Genomic DNA, 27235 nt, shown 5'->3' with positions numbered 1-27235 from the left:
CCAAGCTGGAAATGTTTCTCTGGGAAAGTAAACACAGAAGATAAGCAATTTTTTAAAGGTGAGTGATTAAAGAGACTGCTATTCAAATGTCAGCTGGGACCAATTTATAGAGCACATGACACAAGTCACCTTCAATGTCCAATTCCTTGAACTGTGAAATTCCAATTTTAGAACCCCCTTTGTGATAGTGACAAAAAGGAACACAGAGATTTTCCCCTCATTTTTTTATTGGGGTGAAATAAACATAAAACTTACCACCTTTACCACTTTAAGCAAACAATTCACTGATGATACATTCATAACATTGTGGAACTACCACCTTTCACCCCCATGCATTCTTTTCATGCTGTGCAACTGAAACTCTAAACCCATTAATAACTGCTCATTTCCTCCTCCTCAGCCCCTGGCAACCACCAGGAATAGAATTCTTTCAAAATATATCTGAACTATCTATGTTTTCACCAAACTCATCAAAAGGCAAATGGATACCTGTTGTAACAGTCTCATAAAAACCTCAACTATCAGGATTTCCCTTGCGGCGCAGCGGGTCAAGGATCTGGTGTTGTCACTGCAGTGGCTCTGGTGGTTGCTATGGCCTAAGACCAATCTATTTTTCATTTACTTTTAAATATTTTATTGGAATCCTTTTGCTAAAACCAAGTAAAGAAGTGAAGACCACCTAATTGATATTTAAGGGTCCCCAAATTTCTAGGCAGTTCGCCCGGCTTGGAAGAGTTGATAGCTGCTCACATGTGTTAATGCAGGAAAGATGTGAAGCTCCCCAAGATCTGTCCAACACCAGAGAGGACATCCTTTTGTGTCTGCAAAGTTCTGAAATTTCACAAAAGCCAACACCTAGTAGAAACAAGCAGCTGGCATTAAAGCACGAATATCCCACAGATTAACAGGACAGAAATATCCAATTATTATGTTGTACATCTGAAACTAGTTACATACTAATTTAACCTTAAAAAAAACTGGGGGTGGGAGGGAGTGGGGGTAAGGAAGTTGCCACAGGGTGGAAAGGAGCTTAGAGTGGATCAGGTGGTTTCAAAGATCCTCAGAGAAACGCTCAGAGACTCTAGTCCAACCAGGTCATCATTACCACTCTGGGGCTCGACGAAAAACCAGCAACTAGAAAGAGACTTACCACAGAACCCAAGCTGAAGGCATCTTCTCCACTTCTCACAGCCTGTTCAAGTGGCAGGAACCACTACATGGGCACCACAGCCATCCTGTCAGCTCTTCAAGAGCATTCCAAACCTTAGGCCTTCCAGAATCTTTCCAGTCTAGCCCAGATCTCTGAAAGGGACAGCCCCTGGCTGGGCTTCAAAGATAAGGAGCTCTCATGCTAGAAAAGATGAAACAGGAAACTGATGAGAAAGACAAGCAGAGAGTTACAGCCCTCCCATTGGTCTTTCTCAGAAATCCTAGTATCCAGCTCCCCAAATGAGTCAGAAATTAATTTTGACATCAGGACCAGCATCAGAGACTCTAGTCTGAGAAATCATCATTCCCAATTTGGGGAGACGTGGATCAAGGGAAGCCACTACGGCAAAAAAAGCTAGACTATTCAAAGACAACAGTCCCAGTATGCAAATTAAACTGGAAATTAAAAGTTCAGGGAAAAAAACAGCAGGAAACAAATTCAAAATTGCAGAGAAAAGCTCCAACAAGGAAACCTAGCATATAGGGGAGTTTACAATAGGAAAAGGCACGGGAAAAGCAGTTTTAGCAAGACCAGTTTGGAGAATTAAAAAAAAAGACAACCTGTGAGACACCCGGAGAGTACCCGCACACCTAACACTCACCCTTATTCAAAGATAAGGAGTTCCCGCTCTTGCGCACTGTGTTAAAAATACGACTGCAGCTGCCGGGGTCGCTGCGGAGGTGCGGGTTCCATCCCCAGCCTGATGCAGGTTAAAGGATTCCGTGCTTCTGCGGCTGGGCTTCGATCCTTGGCCCTGGACTTACACACGCGGCGAGTGCGGCCATTTAAGATGTGGACATCTTACACTCCTAATAGAAAAGTGAAATATAAGAATAAATGATCAATAAGTGTTCTTGGACATCAACTTTTCCCAGAGCCCAAATACTAGGGATCCTGGCCCAGGGGATGGAGGTGATCAGCGCGCTGCGGTGATGGCGTCAGCGAGACACTCAGAATCACCTGGGGTCATCATTACCTCCGTCCTCCCCCAGTGCGACCTCTGGCCACTGCATTTCCCACAATCCACTCACCCTCGTCGCGCTGCGGATCTTCCTTCGAGCACCAGAGACCTGGGAAGAAAACAAGTGAGTCAGCAAAGACTCGGCGACTTTAGACGAGCCCCCCCCCTGACCCGGGCTGGGTCAGTTCGGAGCAGTGGCGTCACAGCGACATCAGAAACTCTAGTCTGTAATGGGAGTTCATCCTGCTCAGCCCGAGACTGTGATCCCTTCACCGAACAGGGCCCCGAGGTACCTGCATGTGCGCAGCTAAGCAAATGTGCTGGGCGGCACCCTCCCCCGCCTTTGGGGACGGTTTCGCAGCAGAAGCCAGGCGAACTCCGTGATGGTCATCCTCACCAGCCACGAGTTTACCGCACAAAGAGGACTGCAAAGGCGGGGCCAGGGCCATTTATTTACGGCGGCGTGGCGTCGGGGCCTAACGGGCACGGCTGTCTTCTTAGATGCCTGTCTCTACTCGCAGCGTTTTCCCCATCCCATCACTTGTCCAAACAAGACTAAAACAGAGTGAACGAGCAGCCATGAGTGAATTGTTTCACCCTCTTCTGGGCACATACTCTAAGAGGTTTTCTGAATTAAAAAAAATAAAAAAAACAGGTGACTTGACTGGCCAAGCCGGAGAAAGTCCCCTGCGCTGCCAGGTGCGCGCGCAACTGGGCGCTCCTCCTGGGTGGCCTCCCTGCTGGTCCAGTCCGGTCCTCTGTCCCCCGTGGACTTTTCTTTCTCGCCTGTCCTAGCTTGGCGTCCAAGTCACTCCGAGGGACTGGCCCCTCGCTCTCTCTAGCCAGTGTAATCTGAATTGTCAAGCCCTCTCCAACCTGCAGACCTGTTGGGCACATTAACCTTGGAGTCTTGTCTTTTTTTCAAATAGCTTTGTTAAGGTATAATTGACGTATGATAAATGGGTATTTAAAATAATACAATTTGACATGTTTTTTAAAAAACAATTCTAACTTTTTAAAGTTTGATCCCTGGCCTTGCTCAGTGGGTTAAGGATCCCGCGTTGCCCTGAGCTGTGGTGTAGATCGCAGAGATGGCTCGGATCGCACACAGCTGTGGCTGTGGCATCGGCCCGTGGCTACAGCTCCGATTCAACCCCTAGCCTGGGAACTTCCATATGCCGCAGGTGTGGCACTAAAGAGAAAAGACAAAAAATAAAAAATAAAGTTTATGGTTCAGTAGTTTCAATGTATTCATATTTGAGTTCCTGTTGTGGCTCCGCGGAAACAAACCTGAATAGGTATCCAAGAGGATGTGGGTTTGATTCCTGACCTCTTTGGGGGTGGGGGAGGGAGAACACGCCCAGACGGACGACAGTAACTAGGACAAAGAACGAAAAGTTTTTCGGAGTTCCTGTCGTGGCGCAGTGGTTAACGAATCCGACTAGGAACCATGAGGTTGCGGGTTCGGTCCCTGCCCTTGCTTAGTGGGTTAACGATCCGGCGTTGCTGTGAGCTGTGGTGTAGGTTGCAGACGCGGCTCGGATCCTGCATTGCTGTGGCTCTGGCGTAGGCTGGCGGCTACAGCTCCGATTCAACCCCTAGCCTGGGAACCTCCATATGCCACAGAAGCGGCCCAGAGAAATAGCAAAAAAAAAAAAGCCCTTCTATAGATGAAGAAACAGAAGGGATAGAAGAAGCTAGAATTTGTTGACTGCCTTGTTGGAGAGACTTGACTTTAGAACTGTATCATTCCACGTCATTATAAAATTAAAAAAAAAAATCTTTTTAGGGCGACACCTGCAGCATATGGAAGATCCCAGGCTAGGGGTCAAATTGGAGTTGCAGCTGCCCACCTAACCACAGCCACAGCAATGTGGGATCCTAGCTGTGTCTGTGACCTACACCACAGCTCACAGCAACTCCAGATTCTTAACCCACTGAGTGGGGCCAGGAATCTAACCTGGGTCCTCTTGGATAGTAGTTGGGTTTGTTCCCATTGAGCCACAACAGGAACTCCCAAGTACTTTTTTTTTTTTTTTTGTCTTTTCTAGGGCCACACCCACAGCATATGGAGGTTTGCAGGCTAGGGGTCTAATCAGAGCTGTAGCCGCCGGCCCATGCCAAATTACTGAAATTCCCATTGTAGTTCAGCAAGTTAAGAACCCCACACAGTGTCTGTGAGGATTCGGGTTCGATCCCTGGCCTCACTTAGTGGGTTAAGGATCCAGCATTGCTGCAAGCTGGGGCATAGGCTGGCAGCTGTACCTCCGATTCAACCCCTAGCCTGGGAATTTCTATATACCACACCTGTGGCCCTTAAAAATGTTTTTGTATATATACAAATTTATTTATATATAAATTGTATATATATATATACACACATACACACACATTGTTGTGCAACCAATCTCCAGAACTTTCTCATCTTGCAACCCTAACTGAAACACTGAACTTCCGTGCTTATGTGCAGCTACTCCCCACTTCCATCTTCATGTCCTTTCAATGAGTAGTGCATGGCCTGGGACTTAGCCAGGAACAGTGGAAGTGCTCAGGACACTGTGAAGAGCACCTTAAGTTTCAGGAGGGTTGGAAGCAAAGCAAATTGGAGTAGAGTGACAACAGTCAGGCCCCATTCTCCCTTTGCTAGTTTTCACTCTTTCAGAAATCTAGTCATTTGCTCTTGGCTCTAAATCTGTCAACTCATATTATCCTAAATCCCATCTTCCAGAACCCTTCTGTACCCCTTCACTTATGAATGCAGATAGAGTTTGGTGATGTATGTTGGCATGTTTTTCTTCATCTTTCGTGAGAAAGCCACATAGTAACAGCATGATTTGAGGGTTCCAAGCAGTACAAAAATCAATCTTCTCTTTAAGTCACATACTTTAGACACAGAGCATAGAAACTCGGAAAAAGTCTATTGTGGGTGCAGGAAATGTATCCTTTTACTTTTTTCTGCAATTATCTTTTCCATTTGCCCTCCCGAAAGGTTTCAGCCTTCCATCCACAAATCTCTCCATGGAATTCCCGTCATGGCTCAGTGGTTAACAAATCCCACTAGGAACCATGAGGTTTTGGGTTTGATCCCTGGCCTCCCTCAATGGGTTAAGGATCCGGCGTTGCCATGAGCTGTGGTGTAGGCCACAGACGTGGCTCAGATCTGGTGTTGCTGTAGCTCTGGCATAGGCTGGAGGCTACAGCTCCGATTAGACCTCTAGCCTGGGAACCTCTATATGCTGAGGGTGCGGCCCTAGAAAAAAGACACACACACACACAAAGAAATCTCTCCAAGGAATTTTCCTTGTGGCTCAGCAGTAACACACCCAACTAGGATTCATGAGGATGCGGGTTCTATCCCGGGCCTTGCTCAATGGGCTAAGGATCCCACGTTGCTATGGCTGTGGTGCAGGCTGGCAGCTGCAACTCCAATTCGACCCCTAGCCTGGGAACTTCCATATGCCACCGGTGTGACCCTAAAAAGACAAAAAACAATAAAAAATCTCTCTGAGAACCCTATACCATTCACCTATTTGAACATTTCTCAGCTCCCATGGTTGAGTTCCACCTGTGGTTGACATTACAAAGTGATTTTAAGTTCCAACAAGTGTATATGTACAGGTAGGTCACAACCTCTCATATTCTGATGTTGCTTTGTCATGAACCGTTTCCCTAAAGAGGACGCATATTAATTGGCCCAGCCTCAGAAATCCTTTTTCAGCCCGTTAAGCTGTTGCTGGCGATTTCCTTAACCTTTACCACTGCTGCTGCTGCCAATGAATCAGCACTGTTAAGGCCTTTCAAGCCTTCCAGCTCCATTACACAGCAGAAAGCCCCCTGCCACCAGCTGCTGCTCCTGGAAGCACTGACACCTTCCTCCTCCCTGTCCCATGCCTCCATCCCTCTAAAAACCACTAAAAGTGGCCTCTGGTGCAGTGGTTTTTCACAACTTCCCCTGCACACTTGAAACACGCAGGTGGCTTTAATTCTACGCAACACCTTGGCCCACTCCCAGAGACTCTGACTCTTGGGAGGCCTGGTATCAGTATTTCTTTAGCCTCTTCAAATGATTTCAGTATACCACCAGCTTAGAGAACCATGGCTCCAATGATTGGAAGTTAAAGACTTATCCCCTCCATTGCCTGGCAGGCCACATTTTTTAAAAGTTACGCAAGCCCCCAATCTCTGCTGCTGCAGCAGTTAAACTGCACTTACACTATGTGCTTTGGTCAGAGCATACAATATAGTTCATGTATCTTGTAAGTAAAACCAGCCTTTGACAATTGGCCCAGGAATCAAAAGGACACTTTTTCCTTTACAAAGCTTCCCATACTTTGTCATTCGGAAAATGTTTGAATTTCCCAGAGGGGAAGGGTGTTTTTTTTGTTTTTGACAGTGGTGTGCAGCAGCTTGTTGTGGGCTCTCGCCAGGGCTGCAGGAGTGAAAGTTCAAAGAGCTGAATCCTAACCATGAGCCCCTGGGGTTAGGCACTTAACTGAAAGCTAGAACACAGGGAACTTTCATGTCTTTGATTTTGGAGTAGATGGCCCCAGGCTCAGCTTATTTTTTAACGTATAGTTGTCTTACTGCATTGTGCTAGCTTCAGTTTTTGGAAAGAAGGAAAACAAGGTTGGGGTCCTGTTAGGCTAGAGGAGGTGTTAAGGACATTTGACTGCTCGTAAAAAAAAGCCCCTGGAGAAGGGCTTGTGTGGGAGGAAAGCCTACTGCACCCCTTGTATTTCCTTTCTTTACAATTACACATGCTATTACTTGCCATTATTTTGAAATTGTCCCTAAAAAGGACAAAGAAGTTACTGATTGTTAAACTGGGGTAGAACTACTACTTAGCGCCATATAAGAACCACCCAACACCATCCCCAGGGTTCAGGCAGTGTGGAAAAACCTGGTCCCCAAACCATCGCCTGTTCTCTTAAGTTTGCCCTGGGTGTAGCTTAAGTAACCACCTCCATATGCTAACCTGTGAAAAAAGCTTTAAGCGCTGCTGTGGCGTAGGCCAGCAGCTGCAGCTCTGATTAGACTCCCAGCTTGGGAACTCCCATATACCGCACTTGCAGCCCTAAAAAGACAAAAATAGTAATTTTTAAAAAGCTTTAGAATACCTGGGGTAGAAGGTGATGTGATGGGCATTACTGGAGTGACTCAAAGAATCAGGTAGAGTATCCGGACCACCCTTCTTTATTGCCATGCCCCTAAACTCTCAGTATCTCACTCCTCTAGGCTGTCACTTGGATAACTGCAGCTTCGATGACCATGGCTGAAGGTGTTGTTTGCCTACAGCACATTTCTACCCAAAAGGATCTAGAACTTTGGAAGTTAGGCCATTCAGGTTATTTATTTTAAAAGGAAGCACCCAAAACGAAGAGGCCAAATAATTGGCAGTTGGTCACCCATATGGGCTTTATAAAACCAATTATGAGCCTGCCTCTAACATTTAGTGTTCTGTCTACCCTATATTAACTCATTAAAAGACTGGTCAACAGGTCAAGTGAGAAGTGAAGGGCTCTACAGAGGGTGAGGACGAGAGTAAGGAACCATGAATCCCTCTCAACACTGCCTTTAAGCCCAAACCAACCTCTCCCCCCAAAAGCCTAATATAGCACTTCCCATCCCATTTTCCACCCTAATGGAAATGCACAGCTGAAATCTGGTTTCCATCTCAGGATGTAACTCCACCTACAATAAAGTCTCAACAAAGAGCCATAGGCCACAGCTCCTAATGTGTATAATAGTTTCTTCAAAAGTATTGCCCTTTCATGGTCTATGGAATTCAGGCACTCAGAGAAGAATCCATTATCCCTCCACAAATAAAAACAGACACATATTTAACATTTTGTATTTATTCCTTAAGTATACAAAAAAAAAGTTTTTAATTCCTTAACTTTTCGTGTGTTTACAAAGCAAAAAACAGAAGGTGGCAGTGTTGATTCACTGGGTGGGGGGCGACCAAAAGCCACCCTTACAGTACTAACTTACATGAAAGGCAAATAATTCTCAAGACCACGCTGGTTATAACACAAAGATATAACAAGTCAATTATGCGATTGCAAGCTAACCTTAGAATGAGGTGATACAGAACAGAACTAAAATACAGGACAATGTCAAAGTCCTTGGGTCTCAAAGAGGAATAGAGAGAAAGGAAACTAAGGCCTCTAATCCACCTCCTCGATGGTGGGGCCAGACCCAGAGCCCCCTTTGGGGGCCTGAGCCCCAAAGCCGCCAGCCCCGGGGCCACCCGCCCCCTGGTACAGTCCGCTGATGATGGGGTTACACACCTGCTCCAGCTCCTTCCTCTTGTGCTCAAACTCGTCCTTCTCGGCCAGCGTGTTGGCGTCCAGCCAGGAAATCACCTCCTGACACTTGTCCAGCACCTTCTTCTTGTCCGCCTCGCTGATCTTGCCCTTGAGCCCCTCATCCTCCACGGCGCTCTTCATGTTGAAGGCGTACGACTCCAGCGCGTTCTTGGCCGACACCCTCTCGCGCTGGATCTCGTCCTCCGCTTTGTACTTCTCCGCCTCCTGCACCATGCGCTCGATCTCCTCCTTGCTCAGCCGGCCCTTGTCGTTGGTGATGGTGATCTTGTTGGCCTTGCCCGTGCTCTTGTCCGTGGCCGTGACGTTCAGGATGCCGTTGGCGTCGATGTCGAAGGTCACCTCGATCTGGGGCACCCCCCGCGGGGCCGGCGGGATGCCGCTCAGCTCGAAGCGCCCCAGCAGGTTGTTGTCCCGCGTCATGGCCCTCTCGCCCTCGTACACCTGGATCAGCACGCCCGGCTGGTTGTCCGAGTACGTGGTGAAGATCTGCGTCTGCTTGGTGGGGATGGTGGAGTTGCGCTTGATCAGCGCCGTCATCACGCCGCCGGCCGTCTCCAGCCCCAGCGACAGCGGGGCCACGTCCAGCAGCAGCAGGTCCTGCACGTTCTCCGACTTGTCGCCCATCAGGATGGCCGCCTGCACCGCCGCCCCATACGCCACCGCCTCGTCCGGGTTGATGCTCTTGTTGAGGTCGCGCCCGTTGAAGAAGTCCTGCAGCAGCTTCTGCACCTTGGGGATGCGTGTCGAGCCCCCCACCAGCACCAGGTCGTGGATCTGGGCCTTGTCCAGCTTCGCGTCGCGCAGAGCCTTCTCCACCGGCTCCAGGGTGCTGCGGAACAGGTCCGAGCACAGCTCCTCGAAGCGCGCCCGGGTGATGGACGTGTAGAAGTCGATGCCCTCGAACAGGGAGTCGATCTCCAGGCTGGCCTGCGTGCTGGACGACAGGGTCCTCTTGGCCCGCTCGCAGGCCGTGCGCAGCCGCCTCACCGCCCGCTTGTTCTGGCTGATGTCCTTCTTGTGCTTCCTCTTGAACTCCTCCACAAAGTGGTTCACCAGCCTGTTGTCGAAGTCCTCGCCGCCCAGGTGCGTGTCCCCCGCCGTGGCCTTCACCTCGAAGATGCCGTCGTCGATCGTCAGGATGGACACGTCGAACGTGCCCCCGCCCAGGTCGAAGATCAGCACGTTGCGCTCCCCCTTGCCCGTCCTGTCCAGGCCGTAGGCGATGGCCGCCGCCGTGGGCTCGTTGATGATCCGCAGCACGTTCAGCCCCGCGATCACCCCCGCATCCTTGGTGGCCTGCCGCTGCGAGTCGTTGAAGTAGGCCGGCACCGTGATCACCGCGTTGCTCACCGGGTGGCCCAGGTACGCCTCGGCGATCTCCTTCATCTTGGTCAGCACCATCGACGAGATCTCCTCCGGGTAGAACGCCTTGGTCTCCCCCTTGTAGCTCACCTGCACCTTGGGCTTGTCCCCGTCGTTGATCACCCGGAAGGGCCAGTGCTTCATGTCCGCCTGCACCACCGGGTCGCCGAACTTGCGCCCGATCAGCCGCTTCGCGTCAAACACCGTGTTCTGCGGGTTCAGCGCCACCTGGTTCTTGGCCGCGTCGCCGATCAGCCGCTCGGTGTCCGTGAAGGCCACGTAGCTGGGGGTGGTGCGGTTGCCCTGGTCGTTGGCGATGATCTCCACCTTGCCGTGCTGGAACACCCCCACGCACGAGTACGTGGTGCCCAGGTCGATGCCGATGGCCACGCTCTTCGCCATGTCGCTGGCCTGCTCTCTCCGCTCGCTCCGCAAACAGCCTCTAGACCCGAAACCGGGATCCCAGACGAGAGCTCTGAAGCCGGAAACCGAACGCGCCGCTTCTGCCGCTTCTGCCCGCGGTGGTCCTCGGAGGCAGCGGATCTGCCAAGGCTGCGCTCACAGACCGCAGAGGAAGTCTTGGCAGCTCTTCCCGGGCTCGCTGCTTCCCTGGGGGCGGCTCTGTGTTTATATTTTTTTCCTCAAGCCCCGCCCTTTTCCCTCCTCAGCCAATCCCCGAGTTCGGCGGGGCTGCCAGGTCGGGAATATTCCAGAGGTTTCGCCTCGCGTCCTGCCCCCTGGCTTTCTGGGGCCAATCAGCGCCCTGGCTGCCGCCCCTCCCAGAACTCTCCAGACTCTTCTGGGATTCGCGGGAGGAAACCGGAGTCCTCAAGGGAGGGGGGAAGAGATGCTGTGGAGGTTCGCTGTTTGCACTGGCACCCTTGTTGTTTTTTTTTTCCTTCCTCTTCCCTGGGAGCCGGCATTGGAGTAGGTGGAAATTGACCGGAAGGTTCAGCATTACGCTTGTAATGGGGCGGTGAGAGGCATGTGGGGCTCAAATTAGTTTGTTGGTTTAAAAGTAGGATTAAGGGCTACAGGATTTGGGGACAACCAAAATAAAGTTCCCGAGTTTCTGGGGGTCAAAGAGCCTAATCGGAGCCTGATGCTGATGGAAGGAGCGGAGGGGCGGGACTGCCTGCCTGGGCTGCCTGAGAACTGCCTTCACCGTCCCTGGGTTTTTCCCATCTTGTTTTTAAAATGAGGACAAGAAAAGAGATAATGCAGTATGGTTTTTGGTGTCATCGTAAGGCTTACACTGATGGAATATCTGGGGATGGGGAAATTTCAGTTTTCAAAAGGAAAGCAATCAGGCCAATAGAAGGTTCTTAAATGGGAGAAGGTTCCCAGCGCCTTAGAAGGGACGTGCTCGGTCAAGGGCGTGGGAGGGAAAGGCGGGGCTGGACCCACCGCGCCCCTATCCCCGCCCAGAGCCGCTCCCTTTCGCCTGGGGCTGGACTGGGGCTCGAAGAAGAGGAAAAAACTCCGTAGAAAATCAGCTGTCTTTAAGCCTTTTGGGCTTCTCCCAGTTCCTCATTTTTCCCAGCCTGTGGTCCGGGGACCCCCACCCCCCTCACCTTCTTGATGTCTTCTTTAATTAGTAGTTCAGCCACAGATGATAGGTAGTTCGTACTTCTACTGTGTCGCTTGCGAACGGGGTAAACTGTCCACTGCTTTTGAATAAATGGATGTGGTGAGCCTGCGGGGGAGGGGTGGCAATGGTCCTTTCTCTTTAACAGCTTCAAACGTTCTATCTGGTTGGCACGTGGCCCATTTTAAGCTAACTGTTGGGCCTGATGCTCTAAAGCAGGAGGAATTCTCTGGACCCAGGTTCTAGCTCCTTTAAAACTTTAGGTTATTTACCCTGCACTCAATTTAGCCACACTGTTTTTTACTCCTAGATTTCAACTGTCTGCGTGTTACTTTCCCTCCTGTTTTAAATGCAGTCACTTTTGGTAATTTATTTTGGCCTTTGTATTTTCATCCTTTGTGGGCAATGCAAGACCCCTTGTTAGGCGCTTAAAACGAAAGTATGAGGGACATTAAAGCAATAGTGTAGGGTTCACAGCCCCCCCCCCCCAAGAGACTCATTGCTGTTCTCAAATGTCTTTAGTACAAGAAATCTAAGATCACATGTAGGAGGAGGCAATTTTTGATGAAAAATTCTTGCTTTTGAACACTTTTGCTCAATTGGCATCACACACACACACACACACACACACACACACGTCCACCAAAACACTTCTTCCTGGGATTCAAGGGTATTCAGTTGTTTATTCTACAATTCTACAATTTGCTCAGGCTAATCTAAACTGGCGTTGCAAAAAGATTGCTTTAACAAACCTCTGTGCGTGCAGGTAAGTGATAACTTTTTTTACATTCAGATATGTCTCCCTGATGAATCACTTAATCTAGTCAAACTGGTCAGACTTCAGGAATTTTCCATTTCTTCATGCACTCCCTGGCTGGGGGTTCCCCAGACTTCCACCTTAGCTGTCCAATATATGAAATGCTTTCAGAGACCCTTAACTTTGCCCCCTCCTTCTGGAAGCTTCCTAACATTAGCTGCTACTAGCAGCTGTTCTGGATCACTCTTCTCTCCAAATTTGCAATTGTATTCCTTTATCGGCTTGAAGCACAGGGCATCATTGTCTCCACTGCCTGGCAGGTACACTCTGTGATGGGCCTCAATTCTTGCCACTGGAGTAGCAGAAAACGAGCCAATTGAAAATGCTGTTTTCCATGAATTAGGCAGTCAGCTACACATTGTATTTGACCTACTTTTTGCGTTAAGTCTCTCTCAGTGGACTGGCCTGGAAACCTAAACATCTATATTCCCTTTCCATTTCCTACAAGAAGAGGGTCTCCTGAATTTTCTCTTTCCTTTGCAGTGGATGCTTCTCAAGGCAGAAACTCGGTTCCAGGTTTACTTGGTGTCTAAGGATATTAAAAGAACCCCCAAAGATTTTCCAGAACTTTAATTTGATTAATTTTGGAATTAGGTTTTTAATCAGGTTTTGTGTTTGGAAGAATCAAGTCTGGGGTTCCCCCAATACTGAGGAATGATCAGGTAAAATTTAAGGGTGGGGGAATTGGAGAGTGTGCCAAGAACTGCTGACTGCCGGTGGCAGGAAGTGTGGGGGAGGGGAGCCTTCATCCTGAAAGTGTGGGATGTTTTGTTTTCTCCGTTTTCCTACAGTTTTTCAAATATTATCGTTTTCTCCTCAATTCTATTTGTTTTAAAAAGATAGTATAATTATAGGCTTAATCAGAAGAAAGCAAAAGAGATAACTGATATGAAAACTTAGAGCCAGGCGTTTTTAATCATCAAATGGCAAAGGCTTCAAAGACCTGAGAATCTGCAGATTTACAGCAGCAGGAAAAAAACCTGGGACAGGGAAGACCGGGGTTTGCATTCTACTTCCTTGTTGAGGCTGCTTTTCTCTTTTTCTTTCTGAATAAAATTTATTTTTATGAAAAGATATATATGAGAACTGGTGGTATTATCAACAAAAGCGATACTTTTATTAGCAAGATCCAAACGAACTATAATGATGAATTTGTGTAGCTCTTGGCAGTTTATGGAGCACTTTCTCATGCATGATCTCATTAATTAATTCTTACAATAAACTTCAGAAAGACCAACCAAATGTAGTTCAACAATTAAACTAAGGTAGTCCTTAAAAAATTGCAACAATAGACCTCTCTTCCTAAGTCAAACTCTGTAAGACTAAGCAGGGAATTGATCCCAGATATAATTAAGAAAGGGTGGCTTTTCACAGATGCCACCTTTGCCAATATGACTCTTTATTTTGCAAATCTTTTTTTAAACAGTGAACTACTTGTATAAGTTAACTGAATTATCCAAGTCTCTATGTCTCTAAATTAGAACTACTTCATAGGCTGGTAGCAGCAAAGCTTACAAAGATAATACTTTGAAGGCCTTAGTTCAGGGCCTGTGACAGAGTAGTGATCAAGCTTGCTTCCTTCTCCCTCTGTCACACTCCAGTCTGATCTTTTACCGAGGTGTTTACAAGGTTGGGGGTTACTACCAAGACTATGTTAATTACTTTCAGTTTATGGTACAAAACAATCTTAAGATTTTTAGGCAGAGACTTTCAGCCAAACCTTTCCGTTCTCAAAGGTGAACGCAGAGGTTCAGAGGTTTAGTAGCTTGATTGTCACCTAGACAGGTAATTACAGAACCCTTGATTGAACCCACAGGTCCCGCTTTGTTTTGGACGCCCCCCAGTACTGGAACATAGGCCCTATCTTTTAACTCTCTAAAAGGACGAAGATAAAATGGCCTTAGAGGAGTGAACGTCAGGGCTCTACACGCATTAGGGGCACCATGGGAGTATGTGACCAGCCAGGGAGTCCCCTGCTGGCTGCTGCTGCTGCTGACTCACGACTATCTCCCCACACCCAACCCCCCGTACAAACTCCCACCTTTCCGTCTTCTTCCAGCCCAGCCTCCCCTTCCCTTCATAACAAACCAGTCTGTTATTAAGAGGGGAAAGGAGGGGGAGCCTTTTACTATGGCTAGGCTGGCACACAGTTCAAAGAACCTTCTGGAAACTAAATGTGGAGCCGTGACTAAGCCCTGGTGTTCTCGGGTGCAGTTGGGGGTGGGTAGGGAGACTTGGGTGGGGCACTTTGTTTGGTGAGGAGTGTTCCTACGAGTCAGCCCCCGCCTTGGAACCAGACTACTCCAGAAAGTTCCTGGCACAGCCCATAACGGGGTAAGGAGGCAGAGCCAGCAAGACCCCCAGCCGGCGGGGCCGGGTGGGGCCGAGGGGGCGGGGCCGCCGCCGCCGCCGCCGCCGGGGCTTGACGGCGGGGCTGGCCGCGGAGCTGCCTAGCTGCTGCCGGACTCTTGCAGTTGTTTTTTCAAAGTGGAATTAAAGGAGTAAATGAAGGAGAGGCTTTTAGAGTTTCACTCAGCCTCGATAATTTTTTTAGATGAAAACACTGGAGAGCTTTGTAAGTCATACAAGTAAGCCAGATGAATTGGGTGGCCAGAGGCGAGAAAAGGTCCCCACCGCCCGAGGCGAGGGCGCCCCAGCTCTGCGCAGGATCTGGCCAAGATAGGAACCTCAAGCTTATCTTTGCCGCCACTTCACCTCCCGACTCTAGTCCCTGGTTCCCGTGGGGACGTTTGGAGGGGTAAAAAGGTCGAAGACCCTCCGGGGTGGTTCTGATCTTCTTGTGGACTCCCCCCGCCTTCCCTCCCTACGTGCCCAGCAGTGCCCTCTCCTCCGATTCTCTACTGGGTCCGAGTGCGGCCCATAATGGGGGGGAGGGGGCGGGCGTGTTTACATTGGCTTCCCGAATTCGCTGCACTGCCTGACCCCTTAACGTTTTTAAAGGAGTTGTAGCTAGGAGAAGGCAGGGGGCCTGCTGAGGTTGCTCTGGCTCCTTGAACTGCACTAGATACTTAAGCGGTGACACTAGGGGACAGATTTAAAGTGACCAGTTGGAATAAAGGGTGACGACAGTTACCAAACCTACTAGGAGGAGGATTGCCCTACAAATCACCGATTTTGACTTTTCACCTGAAATGACCTCTTTTAACCGAAAACCCATGTTTCTGCCCACTTCTGTCACATTTATGAATTTTGTTGTTTTGGAATCATTGTTGATGACAGACTCCTGTTTATCATCAGGAATAACACCGTTACTAATAAAGCAATGTCTTGGATTTAAAAGACATAAAATCAGTCTCATTACCATAGCCACCTGCCTTGAGAGGGCTGGCACAGGGAGGTAGGTGAGTTTGGAATTATGGAAGGTATCAGTTTTAAAAGTTCTTTCCTCATCTATAGTTATTTTCCTCGATGCACCTCCTCTCCCCCAGAGTTCCTGCTGCCACCCAAAACACCACTTCCTCCAGGGATGACGTTGAATTATTTTTGCTAAGTCTACAGTTCCCTCAGCTACAATCTGGAGCTTAAAAAGTGATTATCTTCAAAGTACTCCGTGCAAGAGTGTGTGTGTGTGTGTGTGTGTGTGTGTGTGTATACTTTTTTTTTTTTTTTGCTTTTTAGGGCTGCACTTATATAGAAGTTCCCAGACTAGGGAATCACTGGAGCTGCAGCTGTTGGTCTGTGCCACAGCAACACTGGATCCGAGCTGCATCTGCGACCCATACCACAGCTCATGACAATGCCAGATCCCCGACCCACTGAGCAAGACCAGGGATCAAACCTGCATCCTCATGGATACTGCACAATTCGTTTCTGCTGCCCCACAACGGGAACACTCATAATGACTTATTTATTTTTTGCTTTTTAGGGACACACCTGTGGCACATGGAAGTATCCAGGCTAGAGGTTGAATTGGAGCTGCAGCTGCTGGTCTACACCACAGCCACAGCAACTCATGATCCGAGCCGCATTTGCGGCGTACACCACAGCTCACGACAACGCTAGATCCTTAATCCACTGAGCAAGGCCAGGGATTGAACCCACATCCTCATGGAGACTAGTCGGATTCATTACCACTGAGCCACAACAGGAGTGCCTTGATTTCTTAAAATACTTATTCAGTAGTTTTTACTGACTTAACCATAGGAAGGAACTCATTTTCTCCAAGGTAAGTTCTGGAGATCTCCTAACCTAGAAAGGTGTTTGTTTCCCAGTCTCTACCCTTTTCCGCCCACCCTCCCCATCCCTTGCCACCTCCCCCTCAAGTAGTGTAGTGGCTCGCCAGCTTGAATAGTTACTGTATTATCTGCAGATGAGTCACAAATGCTACTGCAGCTGTAGAGAGTAGAGGAGGGCCTGTAGCAAATGCCTAGCCCCATGAAGTTTGACTTACATTGTGGCTAGAGTCTACACTGCTACAGTTCAACTACTTTGAGGGTTAAACCTGTCTTTATAAGCTGGCCTGGCAGTCTAAGCATCTCTTAGATTTTTCACTTGCAAATGTCCAAGGCAAGGTCTGGAATATGTATGTGCCAGTCCCATAATAATGGATTTTCTTCAAAGGCAAGTATTTAGTGGAAGGTTTGGTGGGCCTTGATGTACACATAAAGTGCTTTTGTAGAATGTTAATTTTTTTTAATTGCTTCTGTTGAAGTAAATTCACATAATAGAAACCATTTTATTTATTTAGGCGTATTTGAAAGTTCCCAGGCCAGGGAATGAATCCAAGTCACAGCTGCGACCTATGCCACAGTTGGGGAAATGCTGGATCCTTAACCCACTGCGCCGGGCTGGGGATCCACCCCACACTGCCTCAGAGAAAACAGTGGATTCTCAATCTGCTGCGGCACAGTGGCAACTCCACAGTATAAAACGTTTTAAAGTGTACAATTTGGGTGTTCCCGTCATGGTGCAGGAGAAACGATCCAAATAGGAACCATGAGGTTGAGGGTTTGATCCCTGGCCTCGCTCAGTGGGTTAAGGCTCCTGTGTTGCTGTGAGCTGTGGTGTAGGTCACAGACACGGCTTGGACCCCACGTCGCTGTAGCTGTGGCGTAGGCCAGAGCTATAGCTCTGATTCGACCCCTAGCCTGGGAACCTCCTTATGCCGTGGGCCCTAAAAAACAAAATAAATAAAGTGTACAATTTGGAATTCTCCTGTGGCTCACTGGGTTAAGGACCTAGCATTGTCACTGCTGTGGCTCTGGTTACACTTGTGACGCAGGTTCAGTCCCTGGCCCAGGAATTTTTGTATGCTGCAGGCACAGCCAGAAAAAAATTCTAAAGTTCACAATGTAGTGGTACCTGGTTCATTCACATGTTGTGCAATCACCACCTCTATCTAGTTCCAAAATCTTTGTAACCCCCAGACACAACTGCTTTTTAAAGGAGTTCACTTCCCGATGCTTGAAGATTGTGTCAGGCATTTTACAACAAAGACGCTGTTGAGGGGGTTACTTCTAGGATGCCAGCAGCTAGGGCATGAAGCATCTCAAACAGAAGGAAGTCGGTGGTTAAGTCATCCTGGTACAGCGCTGCAGGTTTTGTTGTGTCTTCTAAATGTATTGTGTATCTAACACTTAGGGTTATACAGAGTAAAAGCAAAGAGTATTGATTGGGAAATCTAGGAATAGAACCATAACCCAGAATCAGACAACAAAAAAGCCTTATGGACTTGGGGCAGCATGGCAAAAACCAGTAACTGGAAGTGGAATCCATGTTCATCTTTGCTGAACTGATTATTTTTTAACCTTCAAAAAAGTGAGTTAAGGAGTTCCCGTTGTGGTGCAGTGGTTAACGAATCCGACTAGGAACCATGAGGTTGCGGGTTCGGTCCCTGCCCTTGCTCAGTGGGGGTAACGATCCCGCGTTGCCATGAGCTGTGGTGTAGGTTGCAGACGCGGCTCAGATCCTGCATTGCTGTGGCTCTGGCGTAGGCCGGTGGCTACAGCTCCGATTCAACCCCTAGCCTGGGAACCTCCATATGCCTCTGGAGCGGCCCAAGAAATAGCAACAACAACAACAAAAAGACAAAAAAAAAAGTGAGTTAAGCTAGTAACTTAAGTCTCCCCATGTGTTCACCTGTGCAAGTCAAACACCACCCATACTCAGTGTGACGGCAATGAGAATAAACACCTACCAGTCCCCAGGAGAGTTACTGGAGGTAGGAGCACTGAAATACTCAGGTCCTCCTGCTGTTCAGGGAACAATAACACCTCTCTAAGGTCCTCACAGGGATGCTGAAAATGTAGGTTAGTAACCACTGCTGGAAGTGCGGCATTTCTATCTCAGCATTCTTTCAGAAGAAAGAACTACAGACTGAGGTATCGGGCCAGACACTTTCATTTTAAAATGTGAGAACTAGAGATCTCTTGTGCCTAACTGGGCAAGCCAGTGTTTCAACTGGCATCTCACAGCCAGTTTAGGACTCATCTTTTTTATGCTGGATCCACATTAAATAACAGGGTTCTAACATATCCTCTGTGTGCACAGTAAGCAGCAGCCGCTACGTACCAATCTAACTGCCTCTCCTTTTTCACCTGCTTCTCCAAGAACACCCTCACTCCCAAGCTCCTTTTGAGGCCACTCTTACTGGGTCAACCCCTCACCCACCTTGAGGCCATGCCAATAACCCTTAACATTTTCTAAACCCATACACCAAAACCAAAGTCAGTAGCTTTGTTTCTCCCAAGGATACTATTTACCTTAAAAAAAAAAATGATAATATATATATCGTTCCTTTCCAGATCCCTGACTTCACCTAAGAGGCAAGCTATCATTCAATTATAGACACTGTAAGAAAGACAACCTATGCAGACCCTTCCATCCTCAAAATAAAACACAGAGGCAGACATCACTCAAATTATGAATTTATTTACTTTTAATAAACAGTTTTTAAAGAAAAAAAAAAGGCGCCTGAATTTGGCATGTGCTTTTATTTACAAAAAGGGAAACTGACAAAATATAGTAGTATACATTCATCTCTACACTGGACTCTGAAAAAGTTTATGCCTTCACTAAGAGACAGTACAACTTTGCAAACAATTTGAGTTGATAGCTTGATGAAAGGCAGATATAAGGCAGTGCACAACAGGGAAATTGACAAAACATGGCAGTATACATTCACCTCTACACTAAACTCTGAAAAAAGTCTGTAATTTCCCTAAGAGACACAGTACAACTTTGCAAACAATTTGCATAGCTGATGAAAAGCAGATAAAAGGCAATGCACAACCATCTTCATAACAAACATATGCAGTCTGGGGAAGGGTTCCTAATCCACCTCCTCGATGGTGGGGCCAGACCCAGAGCCCCCTTTGGGGGCCTGAGCCCCAAAGCCACCAGCCCCGGGACCACCCGCCCCCTGGTACAGTCCGCTGATGATGGGGTTACACACCTGCTCCAGCTCCTTCCTCTTGTGCTCAAACTCGTCCTTCTCGGCCAGCGTGTTGGCGTCCAGCCAGGAAATCACCTCCTGACACTTGTCCAGCACCTTCTTCTTGTCCGCCTCGCTGATCTTGCCCTTGAGCCCCTCATCCTCCACGGCGCTCTTCATGTTGAAGGCGTACGACTCCAGCGCGTTCTTGGCCGACACCCTCTCGCGCTGGATCTCGTCCTCCGCTTTGTACTTCTCCGCCTCCTGCACCATGCGCTCGATCTCCTCCTTGCTCAGCCGGCCCTTGTCGTTGGTGATGGTGATCTTGTTGGCCTTGCCCGTGCTCTTGTCCGTGGCCGTGACGTTCAGGATGCCGTTGGCGTCGATGTCGAAGGTCACCTCGATCTGGGGCACCCCCCGCGGGGCCGGCGGGATGCCGCTCAGCTCGAAGCGCCCCAGCAGGTTGTTGTCCCGCGTCATGGCCCTCTCGCCCTCGTACACCTGGATCAGCACGCCCGGCTGGTTGTCCGAGTACGTGGTGAAGATCTGCGTCTGCTTGGTGGGGATGGTGGAGTTGCGCTTGATCAGCGCCGTCATCACGCCTCCGGCCGTCTCCAGCCCCAGCGACAGCGGGGCCACGTCCAGCAGCAGCAGGTCCTGCACGTTCTCCGACTTGTCGCCCATCAGGATGGCCGCCTGCACCGCCGCCCCATACGCCACCGCCTCGTCCGGGTTGATGCTCTTGTTGAGGTCGCGCCCGTTGAAGAAGTCCTGCAGCAGCTTCTGCACCTTGGGGATGCGTGTCGAGCCCCCCACCAGCACCAGGTCGTGGATCTGGGCCTTGTCCAGCTTCGCGTCGCGCAGAGCCTTCTCCACCGGCTCCAGGGTGCTGCGGAACAGGTCCGAGCACAGCTCCTCGAAGCGCGCCCGGGTGATGGACGTGTAGAAGTCGATGCCCTCGAACAGGGAGTCGATCTCCAGGCTGGCCTGCGTGCTGGACGACAGGGTCCTCTTGGCCCGCTCGCAGGCCGTGCGCAGCCGCCTCACCGCCCGCTTGTTCTGGCTGATGTCCTTCTTGTGCTTCCTCTTGAACTCCTCCACGAAGTGATTCACCAGCCTGTTGTCGAAGTCCTCGCCGCCCAGGTGCGTGTCCCCCGCCGTGGCCTTCACCTCGAAGATGCCGTCGTCGATCGTCAGGATGGACACGTCGAACGTGCCCCCGCCCAGGTCGAAGATCAGCACGTTGCGCTCCCCCTTGCCCGTCCTGTCCAGGCCGTAGGCGATGGCCGCCGCCGTGGGCTCGTTGATGATCCGCAGCACGTTCAGCCCCGCGATCACCCCCGCATCCTTGGTGGCCTGCCGCTGCGAGTCGTTGAAGTAGGCCGGCACCGTGATCACCGCGTTGCTCACCGGGTGGCCCAGGTACGCCTCGGCGATCTCCTTCATCTTGGTCAGCACCATCGACGAGATCTCCTCCGGGTAGAACGCCTTGGTCTCCCCCTTGTAGCTCACCTGCACCTTGGGCTTGTCCCCGTCGTTGATCACCCGGAAGGGCCAGTGCTTCATGTCCGCCTGCACCACCGGGTCGCCGAACTTGCGCCCGATCAGCCGCTTCGCGTCAAACACCGTGTTCTGCGGGTTCAGCGCCACCTGGTTCTTGGCCGCGTCGCCGATCAGCCGCTCGGTGTCCGTGAAGGCCACGTAGCTGGGGTGGTGCGGTTGCCCTGGTCGTTGGCGATGATCTCCACCTTGCCGTGCTGGAACACCCCCACGCACGAGTACGTGGTGCCCAGGTCGATGCCGATGGCCACGCTCTTCGCCATGTCGCTGGCCTGCTCTCTCCGCTCGCTCCGCAAACAGCCTCTAGACCCGAAACCGGGATCCCAGGCGAGAGCTCTGAAGCCGGAAACCGAACGCGCCGCTTCTGCCGCTTCTGCCCGCGGTGGTCCTCGGAGGCAGCGGATCTGCCAAGGCTGCGCTCGCAGACCGCAGAGGAAGTCTCGGCAGCTCTTCCCGGGCTCGCTGTTTCCCTGGGGGCGGCTCTGTGTTTATATTTTTTTCCTCAAGCCCCGCCTTTTCCCTCCTCAGCCAATCCCCGAGCTCGGCGGGGCTGCCAGGTCGGGAATATTCCAGAGGTTTCGCCTCGCGTCCTGCCCCCTGGCTTTCTGGGGCCAATCAGCGCCCTGGCTGCCGCCCCTCCCAGAACTCTCCAGACTCTTCTGGGCTTTGCTAGCTGGCACTGTATCCGGAGAGGGGGAGCCCGGGAGGAGCGGGGGACGGGGGCGGCGAGAGGCTGGGCCGGCAGGTCCGCGGGGGGCGGGGGGCGCTAGAGGCTTGACGCGAGGAAGCGGGCGGGGGCGTGGGTGCTGACACCGTCCGGCTCCAGTCGCGTTATAATGGAGGTGCTGCCTCTGACCTCACGGGCTAGTAGGGAATCAGGGTGATAAGTCAGGACCCCACTTAAAGTTGTTGGGCGGGGCGGGTGGGGGGTGGGGGGACTCCGGCTGCGCAGTTTGGGTATTGAGAGAGCCCCCAGTGACAGGGGCTCTGCAATCCGAACCTTCTCAAACTGGATCGAAGGCGGCGGGACACTAGGTGAGCCAAGAGGACCCTGAGTGGCATGGGCCAGACCAGCAGGTCCCTGTTTGAGGAAGTGCTGAAAAATTCTCTAGTTTAAAGTATATGGGCGTCGCAGGAGAGGGGATTCCTGTGAGGACCACTAAAGTCGATGGGGTTGGTCAGAGCTGCCCAGAAGAGGAGGAGGAGCGGGTTTGTTATTGGCTTCAGAAAACCCGCAGTTTTATTTGTGAGAAGAGCAGAGGATGGGACTGCCTTAGAGAGGGGCACCCTCTCCTGAGAAAACTTCTTAGGGCTTGATTGGAGTTCTTCAGACTAGCCATATATACTCCCACCAACCCCTATAATAGAGGGTGAAAGGCGACAAGAGGGAGCTAAGCCCAAGTATGGAGGTTGATGTCTCCTCAGGAGACCAGCACTTCCAATAATCTGAGTTCAGCAGGAGGGGAGTACAGTCTCAGAATAAAATATGTCACAGACACAGGAACAGGCCAGTTGAGTCAGGCCCTCTTTGAAATTGAAAACAACGTATGCCACTGCCCTCCCACTTCCATTTGGCTAGGAGTACTTTTGTCTACCTTGTCCAAAAAGCACTGCGCCATGAAGGAGCAGTCTGAAAGAGATAATTGTACCGCAAAAGGATATGTATATTTGTTTTTTAGGGCCGCACATGTGGCATATGGAGATTCCCAGGCTAGGGGCCCAGTTGGAGCTACAGCTGCTGGCCTGTGCCAGAGCAACAGCAACATCAGATCCAAGCCACATCTGTGGCCTACACCACAGCTCACGGCAACACCAGATCTTTAATCCACTGGGCGAGGCCAGGGATGGAACCTGCAACCTTATGGTTCCTAGTCAGATTGGTTTCCGCTGTGCCACAGTGGGAGCTCCTGCAAAAGGCTATGTGTACACAGGGTGTATGGCAGAGTTATTCTCAATAGCTGTACGGTGGAAGCAGCCCAAGTGCCACAGAGGGAAAGAACGAATAAACAGAATGTGGTAGATACATACAATGAAAATTATTGAGCCTTAAAAATGAAGGAACTTCTGACACATGCTGTAACAGAGACAAACTTTTAGGATATTATGGTAAGTGAAATAAGCTGGTCACAAAATCAAAGTGTGTAATTCCACAGTATAAGTTACCTAGAGTAGTCAAATTCTGAGAGACAAAGTAGACTAAGGGTTGCTAATGGCTATTGGGGAAGGGGAATAGAAATTGTTTAATGGGTATAGAATTTCAGGTTTGTAGAATTTCAGGTATGAACCCTACTGGTCTCCATGAGGATGCAGATTTGATCCCTGGCCTCCCTCAGTGGGTTAAATGGTGTGGTGTTTCCAAGAGCTGCAGTTTAGGTGGCAGATGGCTGTGTCACAGATGCAGCTTGGATCCCAAGTTGCTGTGGATGTGTCATAGGCTGGGCAGCTGCAGATTCTCTTTGAGCCCTACCCTGGGAACTTCCATATGCCACGGGTGTAGCCCTAAAAAGAAAAAAGAAAAGAATTTCAGTTTTGCAAGATAAGAAATTCTGGAGATTGGTTGGACAGCAGTGTGAATGAGCTTACTGCCAAAGAATGGTTAAGGTGGTAAATTTCACGTTATGTGTATTTTAACCACAAAAATAAAATTTAGAAGCTCTCTGCCGGAGTTCCCATCGTGGCTCAGTGGTAACGAACCTGACTAGTATATTTGAGGACACAGGTTCGATCCCTGGCCTCGCTCAGTGGGTTAAGGATCCGGTGTTGCTGTGAGCTATGGTACGGGCTGCAAATGTAGCTCAGATCCTGATTTACTGTGGCCAAGGCGTAGACCGGCAGCTACAGTTCCAATTTGACCTGTAGCCTGGGAATGTCCATATGCCATGGGTGTGGCCCTAAAAAGACAAACACACACACACACACACACACACACACACACACACACACACACACACAATCTCTGCCAACTTTTGCCATTCTTTTTTCCACAGGCCTAGGAAAACTATGGCTGCTGCTAAGGGAACAGCCATCGGCATCGACCTGGGCACCACGTACTCGTGCGTGGGGGTGTTCCAGCACGGCAAGGTGGAGATCATCGCCAACGACCAGGGCAACCGCACCACCCCCAGCTACGTGGCCTTCACGGACACCGAGCGGCTGATCGGCGACGCGGCCAAGAACCAGGTGGCCATGAATCCCCAGAACACTGTCTTTGATGCCAAACGTCTGATTGGCAGGAAATTTAATGATCCTGTAGTGCAATCCGATATGAAACTTTGGCCTTTTCAAGTAATTAACGAAGGAGGCAAGCCCAAGGTAATGGTTTCCTACAAAGGGGAGAAAAAAGCCTTCTACCCTGAGGAAATCTCTTCTATGGTACTGACCAAGATGAAGGAGACTGCTGAGGCTTTTTTGGGCTACACTGTCACCAATGCTGTGATCACCGTGCCAGCCTACTTCAATGACTCTCAACGCCAGGCTACCAAGGATGCAGGCGTGATTGCAGGTCTCAATGTGCTAAGAATTATCAATGAACCCACAGCTGCTGCCATTGCCTATGGCTTAGATAAAGCAGGCCAGGGAGAGCGACATGTCCTGATCTTTGATCTGGGTGGAGGCACATTTGATGTGTCCATCCTGACCATAGATGATGGGATTTTTGAGGTCAAGGCCACAGCTGGGGACACCCACTTGGGCGGCGAGGACTTCGACAACAGGCTGGTGAGCCACTTCGTGGAGGAGTTCAAGAGGAAGCACAAGAAGGACATCAGCCAGAACAAACGGGCGGTGAGGCGGCTGCGCACGGCCTGCGAGCGGGCCAAGAGGACCCTGTCGTCCAGCACGCAGGCCAACTTGGAAATTGATTCGCTTTACGAAGGCATCGATTTCTACACATCCATCACCAGAGCTCGGTTTGAAGAGCTGTGCGCAGACCTGTTCCGCAGCACCCTGGAGCCAGTGGAGAAGGCTCTTCGGGATGCCAAGATGGATAAGGCTAAAATCCACGACATTGTTTTAGTAGGGGGCTCCACCCGCATCCCTAAGGTGCAGAGGCTATTGCAGGACTACTTTAATGGTCGTGATCTCAACAAGAGTATCAACCCCGATGAGGCGGTGGCCTATGGGGCTGCAGTACAGGCAGCCATCCTGATGGGGGATAAGTCTGAAAAGGTACAGGACCTGCTTTTGTTGGATGTGGCTCCGCTGTCGCTGGGGCTGGAGACGGCCGGCGGCGTGATGACTGTCTTGATCAAGCGCAACTCCACCATCCCCACCAAGCAGACGCAGATCTTCACCACGTACTCGGACAACCAGCCGGGCGTGCTGATCCAGGTGTACGAGGGCGAGAGGGCCATGACGCGGGACAACAACCTGCTGGGGCGCTTTGACCTGACTGGAATCCCTCCTGCACCCAGGGGAGTTCCTCAGATCGAGGTGACCTTCGACATCGACGCCAACGGCATCCTGAACGTCACGGCCACGGACAAGAGCACGGGCAAGGCCAACAAGATCACCATCACCAACGACAAGGGCCGGCTGAGCAAGGAGGAGATCGAGCGCATGGTTCTGGATGCTGAGAAGTATAAAGCGGAGGATGAGGTCCAGAGAGAGAAAATTGCTGCAAAAAATGCCTTAGAATCCTATGCTTTTAACATGAAGAGTGCTGTGAGTGATGAAGGCCTAAAGGGCAAGATTAGTGATGCTGATAAAAAGAAAATACTGAATAAGTGCAATGAGGCCCTTTCATGGCTGGAGGCCAATCAACTGGCAGAGAAAGATGAGTTTGATCATAAGAGAAGGGAATTGGAGCAGGTGTGCAACCCAATCATCACAAAACTCTACCAAGGAGGATGCACTGGGCCTTCCTGTGGAACAGGGTATACACCTGGAAGGGCCGCCACAGGCCCCACCATTGAAGAAGTAGATTAATTTTATCTGGAGCTGGAGGGTTCTAGGGTGCCTCTAAGATGATTTTGTTCCCCTCCTCTTCAAACATGGTTATGATTCTTGAATTGACTGGACCTGCACCTAAGTTACCATCCCTTTTGGATTCTGACAGAGGAGTCGCAAATACCATCTTTGCACACTGCAACGTCCTGTTTCTGACCCTGGAATGAGAATCTTAGGAAAACTAGACCCCTCACTGAACCATTTGAAGAATTTGAATGTCTGTTATTTATTTCCAGCTTTCCAAGTTTCTTCTTCCTGTGTGGATGGTTATTTGTCCCTCAGTAAATTTGTTCCTAAAGCAAATTACTTCTGGTATCTTTAGGCTGTGATTTGAGTGTCTCTTAGTAGGGAAAAGGAGAGTTTGTGGAGTGAGCACATGTCGTCTGTGAGCTAATTGTGAATGATTAAGCCGGCGTGGGCAAAGTCTTTGAATTTTCATGAGCTAATCATTTCAAGGGAAAATAACTTTTGATCATTAGTCACCTTTAGCCTCAGAATAGTTATTAGTAGAGTTACAATAGTTACTGCTTATATTCAGGGATAGACTGATTTAGGTGCTTAGGGTTCAGAGGTACAAACTTCTGCTTGATGTCCTGGTGTTACTTATCAGTGGGGTCTGTCACTCACAGGGTCCCTTATTACACCCTTTACATGCTGAAAATATTTCTACAACAAACTCCTAACAAATGGGTAGTGGGTTTTTGTTTGTTTGTTTGTTTGTTTGTTTTGCTTTTTAGGGCTGCACCTGTGGCATATGAAAGTTCCCAGGATGGAGTTCCCGTCGTGGCGCAGTGGTTAACGAATCCGACTAGGAACCATGAGGTTGCGGGTTCGGTCCCTGCCCTTGCTCAGTGGGTTGACGATCCGGCGTTGCCGTGAGCTGTGGTGTAGGTTGCAGACGCGGCTCGGATCCCGCGTTGCTGTGGTTCTGGCGTAGGCCGGTGGCTACAGCTCCGATTCAACCCCTGGCCTGGGAACCTCCATATGCCGCGGGAGCGGCCCAAGAAATAGCAACAACAACAACAACAAAAAAGAGAAAAGACAAAAAAAAAAAAAGTTCCCAGGCTA

The 27235-nt window shown here is 49.9% G+C and overlaps 3 protein-coding genes, 1 long non-coding RNA gene and 2 other non-coding genes across 6 annotated transcripts; 1 reads left to right on the top strand and 5 right to left on the bottom strand.

Moving 5' to 3' along the window:
- Positions 1 to 209: 209 nt before the first annotated feature.
- LOC125136011 (uncharacterized) lies at positions 210 to 2610 on the bottom strand. The gene is made up of 5 exons (XR_007137089.1): positions 2465 to 2610; positions 2242 to 2280; positions 1812 to 2019; positions 1151 to 1351; positions 210 to 855 (listed from the first exon to the last, which is right to left on the bottom strand). It is a non-coding gene; the product is annotated as an uncharacterized LOC125136011 (long non-coding RNA).
- On the bottom strand, positions 1452 to 1518 carry LOC125137036 (small nucleolar RNA SNORD52). Its single transcript, XR_007137345.1, has one exon. It is a non-coding gene; the product is annotated as a small nucleolar RNA SNORD52 (small nucleolar RNA).
- Positions 2125 to 2187, bottom strand: LOC125137037 (small nucleolar RNA SNORD48). Its single transcript, XR_007137346.1, has one exon. It is a non-coding gene; the product is annotated as a small nucleolar RNA SNORD48 (small nucleolar RNA).
- Positions 2611 to 8010: 5400 nt separating the features above from the next.
- On the bottom strand, positions 8011 to 10704 carry LOC125135065 (heat shock 70 kDa protein 1B). Its single transcript, XM_047794713.1, has one exon. The coding sequence runs from the start codon at positions 10262 to 10264 to the stop codon at positions 8339 to 8341; it is 1926 nt and encodes a 641-aa protein (XP_047650669.1). The 5' UTR covers positions 10265 to 10704; the 3' UTR covers positions 8011 to 8338.
- Positions 8011 to 21615, bottom strand: LOC125135066 (heat shock 70 kDa protein 1B-like). The gene is given in 3 exon segments (XM_047794714.1): positions 8011 to 8347; positions 19568 to 21366; positions 21369 to 21615. Coding segments are annotated over 3 exon segments (1923 nt in total). The 5' UTR covers positions 21484 to 21615; the 3' UTR covers positions 8011 to 8338.
- A 443-nt stretch (positions 21616 to 22058) lies between these two features.
- Positions 22059 to 26473, top strand: LOC125136108 (heat shock 70 kDa protein 1-like). The gene is made up of 2 exons (XM_047796771.1): positions 22059 to 22255; positions 24208 to 26473. The coding sequence occupies exon 2, from the start codon at positions 24221 to 24223 to the stop codon at positions 26144 to 26146; it is 1926 nt and encodes a 641-aa protein (XP_047652727.1). The 5' UTR covers positions 22059 to 22255; positions 24208 to 24220; the 3' UTR covers positions 26147 to 26473.
- Positions 26474 to 27235: the final 762 nt, after the last annotated feature.

This window comes from Phacochoerus africanus, chromosome 9 (genome assembly GCF_016906955.1).
Source record: "Phacochoerus africanus isolate WHEZ1 chromosome 9, ROS_Pafr_v1, whole genome shotgun sequence".
NCBI classification, from domain to species: domain Eukaryota; kingdom Metazoa; phylum Chordata; class Mammalia; order Artiodactyla; family Suidae; genus Phacochoerus; species Phacochoerus africanus.
This window is presented reverse-complemented; position numbering and strand designations above follow the sequence as displayed.